Genomic DNA, 13,734 nt, shown 5'->3' with positions numbered 1-13,734 from the left:
TCCACCGTGATCCCTTGGTATTACGCGGTGGTTCGCGCCGATTCACGTACCGGGTGATTCCTTCTTCATCCTTAATCTAACCCGTGGAAAATGAGAAAGCCGTGGAATCAGGCTGAAAATCAGAAATTCTTCCTCGTTCACTCTTCCAAGGTAATACACTCCTCTAACGAAGAATCCGGAAACTCAACCAACACGCATTTCTTCTCGAACGTCGATAAATCTTCGATCGATTAACCAAGAAGACGAAGAAGGAGAAGAAGAACTTCTTCTGTTTACCATCGAACGAGACACCGAAGCAAAGCGCACGTGGCCCCATAAATCAACGCTGCAGCGGAAAAGAAAACGAATCCTGGAATACGAGCTTGATCATTAATATTAACGCGGTCCGTGGGTCCCAACCGTTCGCGAAATTACGTTACTCGATTTGGCAGAGGCGAGTTTTCAGTCTTTGTTGACTCGCGCCAACGATCGATCCAACGATTTCAAGAAAGACTCGAGTATGGTTCGGAAGGATCGGTAAGTTGTCGGTTCGAGGAGCTGAAGAGGATTCCACCATCGGTCTCTGTAGCTTAATTAGTAGTTAGTTTTATCGTTCGAGGCTTCTCTTTAGACAGAGGCTGTCAGACACGGATGAAACACGTGAGAGAGTAAGGTTCGAGACTCGTTACGTATTCACGTGCATCCGCAGGAAGCTCCAGCAGCGTTACGGGATCCACTTATTCCCCTTTTTATTACACCATAACCATTTTCCTCTCTTTGCCCATGCACGCAGAATTGGCAGATGGTTTTCTACGTAATCGCCTGGCTGATAGTTTACGATAGTTTCGTTCGCCTTTTCTCTTGTATCTAGAGCGTAAAAAGGCGCGACCTTGCTGAAATAGAGTCATCACGCGTGCAGAGGTATCCCGGTGAACTAACGGTGGCGTTAACCGAGGCAAGAAAATAATTGATACTCCACCAGGCCTTTTTCCTACATGGCTATTAATAGAGAGGAACCAACGATCGAGGCTTCTAATAGACGTTCAACGTCGATATACAACGCGTTTCTTGCTCATCTGCATCCACCAGAGATCGTGTCCTAAAATCACGATCGAAGGAGCGGTGCAATCAGTTCCAATTTTCTTCGGGTAAATCGGCAATCTCCTCTTCGTTACCTCTGCTCGATTCACACGGGAATGGCTCTAACGTTGGGAGAGAGAGAGGATCGACGTGTTTTTCATGCGTAATTTCTTTCCCTTTTTTTTTGTGGCACATTTTGGTAGGTGTTTTTCGCGTGCAGATAAGCAAAATGGAGGCAGCAAAGTTGCAAATTGCTTTTGTATCGCCCGGTACACGGGGAGCTCGCCGCGGCAACGGTCGGCGGATCGCGCTGACCTCCAATCTCACCTCAATTTGCCTACACGCCGCCATTTGCGTCAGCGGGAACGGCGAGCGGCCTATCTAAAATTATGATCTGAAAAAATCCCCTCGGCTAGCATGGTGCTCTCGCGAGGCAACGCGAGACCGCACGTCTCGACGGCGTAATCGATTAATTACGGCAAATCGCGCGTTATTATAAATTTTTGGGGTAATTGGTATCCTTTTCGAATACACGTCGACCATCCTGCGTCAATCATGGTAACGCAAGGTGATCGAGACGACCGTATTTTCCAGTTGGATCGCTTATTAATACTTATCGATCGTTTTTATACATTTTGCAAAAATTTAAACAATTCAACTGACCGTTTCTCGGTAAAAAAGAGATAAAGATAAGAATTGGAAAACTGGTGCACGTATTATCGATGAATTTTCGAGGGGAAAAAGGATCGAGTTACCCGTACGTTCTAATTAACTCTTCAATTAACTTACAGTTCTTCGCGGAGTGTATATCCTCGGTGGACTGTCGAAACCGCTATCGTTTATAGCCCGATGCTAATTTGCGGGCGAGCAGCTGCTCTTGCCTCGAAACGAATCCACGCGACCGCCTCGCAACTTTTTTGCCGTAACAACGTCTTTCGGCTTATTAAAGCGGGTCATCAATTACCGTCGTGCATCTCATTTTTGCCGGGCGCGGATCTCGCGCGATCAACAGACGGGATCAACGCGCATAAAACGCTGATTTAGCGGAGAGTTCATCGCAAGGACCTCTCTTCCGCCGTTCCAGAGCAACGAGGTAATGCTAAGAAGAAGTTTCACTTCCAAGGAAAAATTCGTTCTATCAACATCAAGGTTAGACGATCTTCCTTCGTCTGGCAAATTTTCTCATCTCACGTTGAAAAATACAGTCAAAGGGGAAGTGTGTTTCGTGTTTAATTGAATTTTCGAACGCGTTCTTAGCACACGCTTCCAAAGAGAAACGAGAGTGAAAGAAAAAGAGAGAGAGAGATGTTTCAGCACAGTTCGAAACAATTCGCCTGGCCATAAAACTTGGGTGCAACTTCGGTCACTATAAATCCGGACTCTTAACTGCGTGACGATAAATCACATAACTTATATGAGAAAAAGTGTGTGAAAGAGAGAGAGAGAGAGAGAAAGCGTTGGCTAGCGGAAACTGCGAAACTCCACGCGTAGATCTTTCCCTTCGATTCTCGTCTCGAAGGAAATTCCTACGTTAAAGGATCGATCCCCCGGACCCATGGCTTCTTCTTCTTCTTCTTCTTCTTTCTGTTCGCGATGAAAGCGACGCCAGGCAGCGCGCGAGGGATATTTCTGTGCTGGCAAGACGCGGCCAGTTAAATCAGAATTCAATTTGAACGACGTTCGAGCTGGGAGATCCCCATAGAAGATACGAAATATTCATGGCGAGAATACTTTATCCGTTGTTATTCTTAGGCCACACGGCCTTCCATAAATACATCGGTACCCGCCACGACCATTTGCACCGTTTGATCGCTGTCCTTCCAACTTATTCCTACAAACAATTCCGAGTATTCTTTCACCCTCTGCAACGCCGTGTGACTCGGAACACGCGTTAATCTGTGTTTTACATGTCGCCTTTTATTTTATATTTTAGGGAATTGCCGCGATGAAGCCCAACTCACGCACGTGAGATTTCCCTAGAATAATCGCTAGTCAATTTTGTTTATTATAATTATTGAGAATAGATTATATTTTGAATTTTTCTCTCCTTAACGTAGGCCCAGGCCGGGCCATAAAAGCCATGGGTCCGCTGACCGTGGTTCCGATCCAAGTATATAACAAATGTTTCTTCGCATTTTAAGCAGTCGTGCGACAACCCCGAACTGAGTACCTGTTTCTCACTCGGGTTTTCGCCTCCGTTGTTTTGTATTACATTTATATCAATAAACGTTTTTCTTCTCTGCAGTCGATTGTGTCAATCTTTATTCGCAAATTGAAGATCCTCAATGTTGGTTTTTGTTATAAATCAAATCAAAAATTAATCTCTTTCCGTGATGAACGGAGATGCGGTTTCTCATCTGTTTATATGAGAAAGGAGATAACGCACCCCTATTAAATGAGGTCATCGGTGCCTCATGTTACCGGCTCTGCGCGCCCGGTAGAGTCAGTCCTCTAAAGACATTTGAAATAGAAAGAAGTCACTTCCATCGCGTAGAAAATAAAAATATCTCAATATCGAAAGTTGAAAACAGTTTATTTAAAACCCATTTCCCAACACTCAATAATAATTATCCATCGAAATTTCAAATTCTAATCAATCGTAATTTTTCTTCCCGTGAACGAAGAAAAATCGGGTTACAAAGGGTGAATCGAAAATCGTGCTATTCAGACACCCTAATCTACGTCTACTTTAAATCGACGATGGACTCGAATTCTTTTGCATCGAAAGACAAATGTCCATCTCTGTCTACCGAGAAATTGGAACCGAATCGTTCGCCAGACATTCCCTCGGTCCACGAAATAGCGAGCAAAGCAGTGACACGGCGCTCGCAGCCTGATCGATTTAGCGCCAAATGTCGCCGTGTTTTACACGCGGCAATAATGGTCGAAATCTATGTAGCCAATATTTCACGGGGCCACCCTTTCTCGCCCGGTGCGCGTCCCCTGCGCCGCCTTATATGAAACGTTCGTGTACACCAGCGACGTGTAGCCTCGGTTATTGGCTCGCATATGGCCGCTGCTCGATATTTCAAACTGCACGGCGAAATGGAAATACGAATGGTCCCGTGCCACCGTTGAAAAATGTCTCCGAAAAATGTCTCTGAAAAGCCCTTTAAAAAGTTACACGAGAAAAGCTCCGGTGAAAATATCACGAACGTAACAATTAACGCGAGAAAAATGTGACAATTGCTTTTATTAATACAATTCTTTTGCACACTTTGATTCAACGTCTCCGACACGTCGATGTAGGACACTCGAAATAATTTGCCCGGGGTTCGCCGAATAAACGGAATTTAAATACCTCAGAGGGAAGAGGGCGATCCCGGGGAGAAGAATGATCGTCCCAGGGGAGAGATACATCCGAGAACGGCAAGAAAGGATCCTTCCGTAACCGGACAGCGTAATTTACACGCGACGAGACTACGTTACACAGTTCACTGACTTCAAAGATTACTTTTTAACAGGCACTTGTTCGCAATTCTTCTTCGTACCATCCTCAACTATCTCTCTATCGTTCTTCCCGTGTTTCCACTTTAAACAAACGACCGATCGATGAGAAATTACATTATCGAAATACACTTTCGTTCGCAATCCCCCTCTTTTTAATTACTACGGTGATTTATAGTTCTCCACAGGTCCGTACCAAGGGTTGATAGAAAGGCTTTCAGAGGCGAAAGGATCATCGTTTCGACACATGTCCACGGGAGAGGGCTCGTGCACGTCGTTTTGGGGTGATATCCCTCGTTTCTCAAAAACTGGCCACTGCATATGTCGGCGCAAGAAACATAATGTTATCAAGCTGTCCAGCGGAGAGAGAGAGGCGAGCGGCGAGAGAACGAAACCCTTGGGGAACCTCGTCCACTTCGTCCTTATTGATATACCGAATAAACACACTTGGCAGCTAGGCGGGATAGCTTTGCGAGGCAAATAGACTCGGAGAGACCTCGCTCCTCGCCCTGTATCCTGTCTTAAAGGGAGAATCTACCAACGAAATACCACTTGCTCCTAGTTCTTTCGTTCTTTTTAAATTTCTATACATCTTGCGTGAGAAATATCTATTGTACCGTTCGTGCAGTGTTTCACAAAATTTTGCATTAATTTCCTTCTGTATTCGGATATTGCTGACAATTGTTTTGTATTCCAGAGCTCTTTTTAAGTTAGCTAAAACATTTTCAACTTGTCTAACAATTGAAATTTATATTGAACTGAATTTATCAATCGTACAACATGAAATTTGTATCAAGCTGAATAACGTGCCAATTTATCAGTCATACAGCATTGTTTAGAGAAATAAACATTTCTTTTATTTCGCATCTGAAATTCAAGAATTTCCTCTGACTAAGACTCAAAGGGACCATTTAGACCTGCAAAAATGCGTTCAATTCCTTCTCACGCACATTTCATCTGGCTCCTCTAACCCCGAAAATATTCCCAAAAACCTAGCTTCTCGATAGGAAAAAGAAACTATTCCAACTACGTTTACAGCATCACTTTCACGCGTAATACCCGAAAGAAGTCTGCCCGCAAAGACACCCCTACGAGCTAATCGAACGAAGACGATACCCGTTCTCACGTTACAACCGCGCGGCTTTCAACTTTCGACCCTTATCGATCGGCCGCCCTTATCGAGCCTCGGCGCACCTTGTCCACGAGCCGGCGGCTCGACGGTAAATAAAGATGGCCGGTTTTTCCCATCAGCCGGTACACACGCACCACTCCCTTGGTCCCTCTTGCCCACTACTTACGTCCAGACGGTTTTAAATTCCGCGAGTCAAAGCGATGTTTGACATGGAAATGTCTGAACGATGCATTAAACATGCCGTTTCCTCTCTTGTTACTGTGGACACGCACGCGTATTAAAATATATCTTAATATGCAAATTTATTTGACCGTCCGCCGGACGACCATTTGCATCCCCAGGCTCGACCAGAATAAAACAGACGATTACGATCGACCACCACCGGTCCTGGCGAAGGCCTCTCTCTCTCTCTCTCTTTTTCTCTTCGTCTCGTGGCTTTCGTATCGAGTAAAGAAGCCCTGGATCGTTCACCCCTGCCAACGCTATTGTTCGAGCAATGTTTATTTAAGCAAACGAAAGGAGTTCCATGGGATGAATTCGCCTTCGTACGCCGCTCTTCGACCGGCATCCGGTTCGGATCGATAGCGACGCGATGCCGCACTTCTAGCGCAACGCCTCTTCTCGGCCACTCTACCGATTATTCCCTTATCGATGCTTCCTTCTTCTATTCTAGTTTTTCGAAAATCGAGCGAAAGATAACGGTAAAGTGTCTAAATCGACAGATTAGTAAGAATCCTGAATTATCAGCGATCTCTATCGAGCTTTAATACATTTAAAAGGTTATCCTTTTCGGAGACAATGAACCTGCGCACGCAGACGTTGAAGAAAAGTTGCAAGTGTGGTTAATTAATTCCGATAGAATGTCTGGGCGGAAGCAATTAACGCGTACGATGGACTCATACATGCATAATCGGTGGAAAATGGAATTTCGCTAAGAGATAATGGTATGAAATGAAATTGCAAAAGAAGCGAAGCCGATCGATGATGATACTTTCAAACGATTCTCCGTCGTCGAACTTAAAAAACGCGCACGGACGAAAACGGCCAAGATTTTACTGCTCGATTATCCACGCGAAAGAAGAATCTTCCCCTGCCTTCTTTGGTTCTCCAAGTACACAATCTCGCCTGAATGATTAATTTCGCTGCGCGGCCAATTTAAGAAAAGGCTCTGTATCGTGGTACACACGCGAGCCAGAGGTAAAACAGTGATCGATCCATCGGAGGAGAGACGTTTCAAGCTTCCTGAATCAGCGGTCCCTTCGCCGTATATCACGACTTCATAACGCGGCATAAAAACGGTAACGGTTATCGTTGGCAATTATCGGCGCAAGTGAAAACGGGACGAGCATCGCGAATCGAGCAATCGTGATTGGCGGAGTAAAGGAAGCCGAGGGTTCGGAGGAAAAGAGAGAGAGCACCTGCGAGGGGCAATTTCGCTGGACCTTTCCCTAAAAGGAAACTCCTCTCCCCTCCATTGTCCGGCAAATGACATCAAGCTTATTGCATTATTTAAAGAGCTCCCCGCTTTAAGGCCGCTTTAAGCCGGTGACCCTTCGGTTTTTCGGAGTGCTGGCACCGTTCACGAATAAACCGTACCTCCCTCTACACTTCGGTCCCGGTGGATCGCGATCTTATCGAGCATTTGCAAGCATAAGTAATATGGATTTGCTCGATTGTTTTTCTTCGCACTTTCGGTACGATAAAAAGGTTCTCTCGTCCATTTTTATCGTGCTAACTTAAGAAATGGCATCTTAGAGTGTGTAAAATCTCTGAAGAGACAATTTCAGGAAAGTTGACGAATGTCCAAAAATCGAAAGGTAATTTTCATTTATGTTTCACATTCTTCTCTCAATTTTATTTTTTTTCATTACTTCCTGTGACTTTCATTTTCGAAATGGAACAGAAGGGATAGCGCAATTGGAAAAGTGAAAGAAAATAATAAAAAGACAGACATGAGTGTTAAGGGGTTGAGAACTGAAGCTTCCACGAATGTGAAATAACTCTTCTACGAATGTTTCAAGTATATGGCGGACGTGTACTCACCAGGAGAGATACCAAGTTTCACGTGGAGGCTGCTGGGGCTCCTGTGATCGGGAGTGGTCACGGGGGCAGCGATGGGTGGCGACAGGTGGGGGTGTGCCGGTGCTCCGCCACCTGTCGTTGTCGTGGTAGTCGTGGTAGCGCAGGGATTTAAGGGTGAGGTCCTCTTGAACGACTGTTCTGTCCGCCACGCGACCTCGTTATCGCCTATCCAAATTTTACCTGTAAAAATCAGACGAAAATCCAGGTTAATTGAACCCTCGCTGTTATCTTCCTGTAAAATTGACAAAATTCGATCGTTACGTTACTGTAACTCTTGACGAACGATACTATAAGCACAAGGATGATTCAGAAGAACAACAAGCAGCTAGAAATTATTCTCTATCGAGCATCAGGATCAAATTGCAAAAGAAATTCCCGAAACAAATTTCCCATCCCTCTCCTCTTGTCGCATTAATATAACGGTGGGGTCTTTGTGTCTGCAGAGAAAATGGCTTCTCCCCCTTCACGGAGCCGCGTAATTAGCAACCCTCCGAATCCCCTATTTCTCCTAGTTTTCCCGGCTTTCCCCCGTTTCCCTTAATTTCTGGGAACAATGCCTGCCTCTGGATGTTGTTCCAGCCTGCAGTGTCTAATTACACCCCGGCCACGTAACCTTCCTACGCTGAAATGCTCATCTACGGTGTGTATCGAATTCTCCTAAATACGTCTCAATAATAGAACTTTGAACCTCCCACGGAAATATTTCTCGTTCCTTTGTCAAGGGTAGAAAAATCTATCCAGAAATTCTGAGGAAGTTCTCTACTTCCGTTATGTCAAAATTTTCAAGATTCGCCTGTGGAATTATTCAAAAGACAGTGCTTCGAAAATTAATAGAAATAAGACAGAATCTATCGCAGAAATTCTGAGGAAGTTCTCTACTTCCATTACACTAAAATTTCCAACGTTCACAAACGCAGTATTTGAAAAGTTGACAGAAACGAGGGAAAAATTAGTGGAATCACAGCGGTAAAATCGGGATTTCCCAGCCACCCCGTACGTGACCGGAGCCTGCACGCAAATATCATCCCGCATGCGTGAGACGTGAGTCAGCCCCCGCGTTATTTGCTTGACGAATGATTTTTGTCCTCGCCTGTCTCTCTCCGTCCTGATCTCGCGCCCCTGCTCTGCTAACGACGGCGAGAAACCGAACTTCCTGGTCTGCAGTCAAAGAAGAATAAAGACAGAAAGGGAGAAGAAGCAGAGAAGAGGAGGGTGGAGAAACCGTGGTCCTTGGTGGCGATTCGAACGGTTGGTCGGAGGGTGGTCGAGAGAAGAGGAACGCAGAAGAGAGGAAAGAAAGTGTGGCTGGCGCTAACTAAGGGCGTCGGCTAATCAATATCATCAGAGAATGGCCGCTGACCTCGCGTACGACCCTCCATTCTTACCGTATGCCAAGTTCGAAGCGCTAGAAAAAGGATCGCGCTAAGATGAGAAATCTTTTTCGCCTCTCCGAGCTACTAGAAACGATCCGTACGATTTCACGTGGATTTCGTCGAGCAAGAAATTTGCATTAATTAGCATGCACAGCCGGTGTGGTGTACGCGTGTGTACATAGTGGCCGGGGAATAATTAACAGGCAATAAGGAATCCGTACCGGGGAGAGATAATTATTCAGGATCAGCAGGCCGGAGTAACCTAGCGAGCTATCTTTATTTTCTCTATAATTAATCGGTAGTGGTAATAATGCTCGGTAATTGGACGCTCTTTTTCCTTCTCGAGCAAGCCGGCGACCGGATGAAAGTAGGAGATCGAACGCTACTGCTAGCTTCTAAATAATATATTATATTAATTATGCCCCACGTCGAGCGTTGCGCAATAATTGATCGGCCTTGGTAATTATTGCGCTTCTCCGTGGATTAGAAAGACGCGATCAACCGTGAAGCTTCGTTCCGCCAAAGGTGCACGACGGTAATTTCGTTTAATACACAAGATTTCGATTTTTCTGAGAATCGAAGTTGAAGTGTAGATTGAATTTTGCGGAGAGAAATGTTGGCTCGCGGCGTGTCTTCGGGCCACGATTCCAGGCATGGAAGGACGGTTCCTTTAATCTCGCGGTGTTTGCATGCTCCCTCGACTCCCTTCCAACCCGCAGAGACAAACGGAGCCACCCCTCGAGGGGCGGCGAGATCGACGCGCCTCCGCGTGCACGCCCTGGAAAATTCAATTACGAGCGCTGCTCTTCAAATTCCTCTCCCACCTTCTAACAAAGTTACCGACATCACCGATATTGTAATAAAAAGATACGGTGATTATTACTGAAAAATCTACGAAAAATCTCTTCGTACTTCCTTCACACCGTCAAATCATACGTTTGACGACCATAATACCAAGACAACCCGAGGAACAACCCCGTTTCACAAGTTGGAAAAAATGAACTCACGAAATCCGAGGCAAACTCGAGCAGTTCGCATAAACAGAGCCATCCATTTGGTTCGGCCCCCCCCGATAGGTTCGGTTTTCCCCCTTTGCATTCCCCTCGTTCATTCGTCCAGCAGGCGCGAACTCCATTCACGGGTTTATCACTGTCCAGATAACAACGATTTACCTATGGATTCGTACGAGCTACGAGGGTCCAACGGGGACCATAGAGAGGGAAAAAAAAAGAAAGGAAAGGCGAAAGAGGAAGAAGGAGGGGTGTGAGAGGCGGTCAGCCACCTTGCATTCAGAAGTATTTCACTTTAACGGCCCTCCCGGGGATTGGCTGACCCTGCTCGAAGACCCTTCACCGTTTCAGCATAATGGACCTCTACATTACTTATTCGTCCTGGCCAATGTCCTGCCAGAAGCGACCACGCTCGTTTCCACGTCCTTCCATTTCCGTGCGCGATTAATCGCCGAGGACCACGGACACGGGAAGAGCGCGGATCCTGTCTCCGGCTGTTCTCTCCCTCGGACAATATCGAGCACAGGGTGTAATTAGAACGTCTGCGGATCGTCTGGTGGGAACGTACGTTACGATTCAGAGTGAAACATAATTGGCTCGAACGGTCGATTGATTTCGAAGAATAGCGAAAAGTTGGAACGATCGTAGAAATCGATCGTAGTTTGCGAAATATCAAATGACGCACCATCTACCTGTAGATAATACAAAATTCAATTCTATTATTAATACGATACACGATTCGAATCGATAGGAGAACCAGATAACCATCGATCCATGTCTAAAATAATCTGCAAAACGTAAGTATCAATAAATAAAGCAATTTACTCTAGTTTCATTCCTTGCATTCCCTCGTAACGTAAAATTCCTCTTAAAATCACTTCTACCCTTTCCATCGATTCTCTCGAATTCCCAGTGTCTACTGCAGTTCTCCACGACTTCTGTTAACGAACATTAGTGTCACGTACCGCGCAATTTCACCCCGAAACGCATCCTCGAAGCGTCCAGGTGGGACGTGAAATTTCGTCGTTCGAATGGACTCGCGAGGAGAGACCGGGAGGCAATCTGCTTTGCCGCGGTACTCGAAAGAATTGAAAATTCCTGCTCGTCCAAGGGTTGAAGAGGTCGGGTGACCGGGCTTGTGGAAAAGGAGAACGAGGGAAAGGGGAGGAAAAGTCCGTGAAGGAAGCGGACGCGGATAAAGCGTTCGATATAAGATTAATAGCGAAGGCCGGTGACCGAGCCTGTGCTGCACGTCGACGAGGGAGGCCTATATAGAGGACGGTGATTCCTCTTTGAAGGTGGAATCGGTGGCCAGTGACCAAATTGAATCCTGCTTAGGACAGCAGCCCTCCAGGCCCTCGAGCACTTTCTCCAATAAATAAATTGCTCCGCGCTGCGGCCGATTCGCGCTCGCGCGGAATCCGGCCGAATTAAAATTCTTCCGCTACCCTCTCCTTTGTGTACTACATGTTCTTCTTTTTTCTTTTTTTTTTTTTTTGGCGAATTGTAGAAGAGAAATTGAACTTTGTCAAGAGACGTCGCTTAATGGAAATGACGCTTAATTAATTGGACAAGATAAGGGACTTTATTTCACGGGAATGTTAATCGAGCATCTTCTGTGAATTCCTAGTTTAATAACGTGAAGATTTACAGCACAGTTTATTGGTAGAAATGAATTTATTACGGAATCTTGATTACACCGGGAACTTAATCTCGTAGCAAAGAAAGCCATGAATTATCAAACACAATGTGTACTTATTAAGATATTTTCGTTCCTCTCGGTGAACGTCTATTAACAAGTCAAATCTCTATTTGGAAAGCATCTTCGTGTAGCATAAAATTCAGCGAATTTAATTAGACTACCCGATACACTCCGGCGATTAGATCAGCTTCGAAATTTTCCTCCAGACACCTCTCGCTCCGTCGATATTAAAATCGCGTCGAGTCGTCGTACCGTTTCAGTCACGACTATAAATACGTCCCGCCGTGTCACCGTTTATCTCTCGATTACACGCAAATCGCAACAGGTAAGAAAGAAAAAAGATTCCAACGTTCGGAATATCGTTCGATAATCAAATTTCATCTCTCTTCACCTGTCGTCTGGCGGAGATAAGTGGCTGTTCAGCCACGTGCCGGACCGGACCAAAACCTTCTGATAAAGGGGTCAGACGGGAGTAAGAGCGCAGGAGATAACGGGTCCCAGGCTACGTGGAACGTTCCTCCGCGATGCACGCGCCTCTGCACGGGGGGGAAACACCTTCTTCTTGCAGTGGTGCACGTGTGAACGACCTTTAATCGGTCGACGCTTCTTCGTCCGGGCCGTAGAACGACGACGACGAAGATATCGTTCGAAACGTAACGATATCTCCTTCTCCAATTGCTCGCTCTTTCGTAATTTCAATAATGGAACGGTACGCGCAGCATTCGATCGGCCCGATAAAGACGACACAATCACGTCACGTAGATGCGGCCGCGTAATCACGCCTCCGGATCGCGTGGTTTGCCTCGTATGAAAATTGAAAAGGGAGGCGAAACGAAACGATCGAAACTTGCTGTGTATACGTACGTATATATATGTATGTATTATATAGGATCGCGTGAAATTGTTATCGTTATCCGGTGAAGGATCGAATTTCAGCGAGAAATTTTAAGCGGCCGAACCGGTGTATTCGAGACAACGAAACGCTCGCGGTTTATCGCGTTAATTGTTTTTTCATTCAAACGAATTTACTGAACGAGAAAGAGAGAAGAATGGACGAGGTTGCTCTTTTGTGTGCAACCACCGTCGAGTGGGGCGAAGAGAGACGACGAAGGAACTTTTCTTCTCCTTCTCTTCTTCGCTTTTATTTTTTTTCTTTCTCCCACCTTTTTCCTTCGCCTTTTTAATTTTTTTTCTACTTTATCGATAACGATGTAAGTTAATTGCATCGAGGTAATTAAATTACTTGGAGAGATTCATTAGAATGACGCATTATAGTGGAAAATTTATGCTGTTTACTCTGGAACTAATAAAGTGGCTTTATCTAGAAAAAGTATCCGATTATCAAAGCGCTATTACTACGCCACGGCCAGATAATGATACTAATACGTGCGCGTAGCCGAGCCGTTTTTACAGGGGATTATTAGAAAACGGGATGAGCAAAAGTGGGAAAGGAACAACCGGGGAACGTGTTACATTTTTCATTATCGTACATCGTGACGATACCGCGTCTAGTATTTTAAAAATATCGTCACGATAAAGACGGGTGTTCCGATTACGATTAGAAATCAACGACGTTACAAATTTCTGCGTCATTCGATCGACGATCGTTCGTACGAAAGTAGAATAATTTCGTTGACGAAACAGAGAAATCGTATTTATCAGATTAATCCCTCCGCGTCATCACCATACCGCGCAGACATCCCCATATTACCCTTGGTACAAGAAGAATCCCAAAAAGGGGAACTCATTTCGTTTGCAGGAGAAAGACAAAGGATCGGCATTCATCGCGAGAGAACGGTTTCCCTATTTCTTGCTGGTTGCCCTTGTCAGACCGGCGATCGATAAAGCCAGCACCCCTCTGCTGGCTACCTTGACGCTCGTCCACCCCTTATGTACACTCCTCCATGCGTTTAGTGTAACGCTTTGGAC

General features: G+C 45.4%; 1 protein-coding gene across 2 annotated transcripts in view; it reads right to left on the bottom strand.

Annotated features, from left to right (window-relative positions):
• The window catches only part of LOC108578079 (POU domain protein 2-like), a 116,381-nt gene that overhangs the window by 43,335 nt on the left and 59,312 nt on the right, over positions 1 to 13,734 (bottom strand). For both annotated transcript variants that reach the window (XM_017941335.1, XM_017941338.1), the window contains exon 3: positions 7,682 to 7,900. In XM_017941335.1, coding sequence (XP_017796824.1) covers positions 7,682 to 7,900 — 219 coding nt within the window. The remainder of the gene's footprint in view (positions 1 to 7,681; positions 7,901 to 13,734) is intronic.

Source organism: Habropoda laboriosa, unplaced genomic scaffold (genome assembly GCF_001263275.1).
Source record: "Habropoda laboriosa isolate 0110345459 unplaced genomic scaffold, ASM126327v1 scaffold5, whole genome shotgun sequence".
Lineage (NCBI taxonomy): Eukaryota > Metazoa > Arthropoda > Insecta > Hymenoptera > Apidae > Habropoda > Habropoda laboriosa.
The sequence above is the reverse complement of the archived record's forward strand: the minus strand, read 5'-3'. Positions and strand labels throughout refer to the sequence as shown.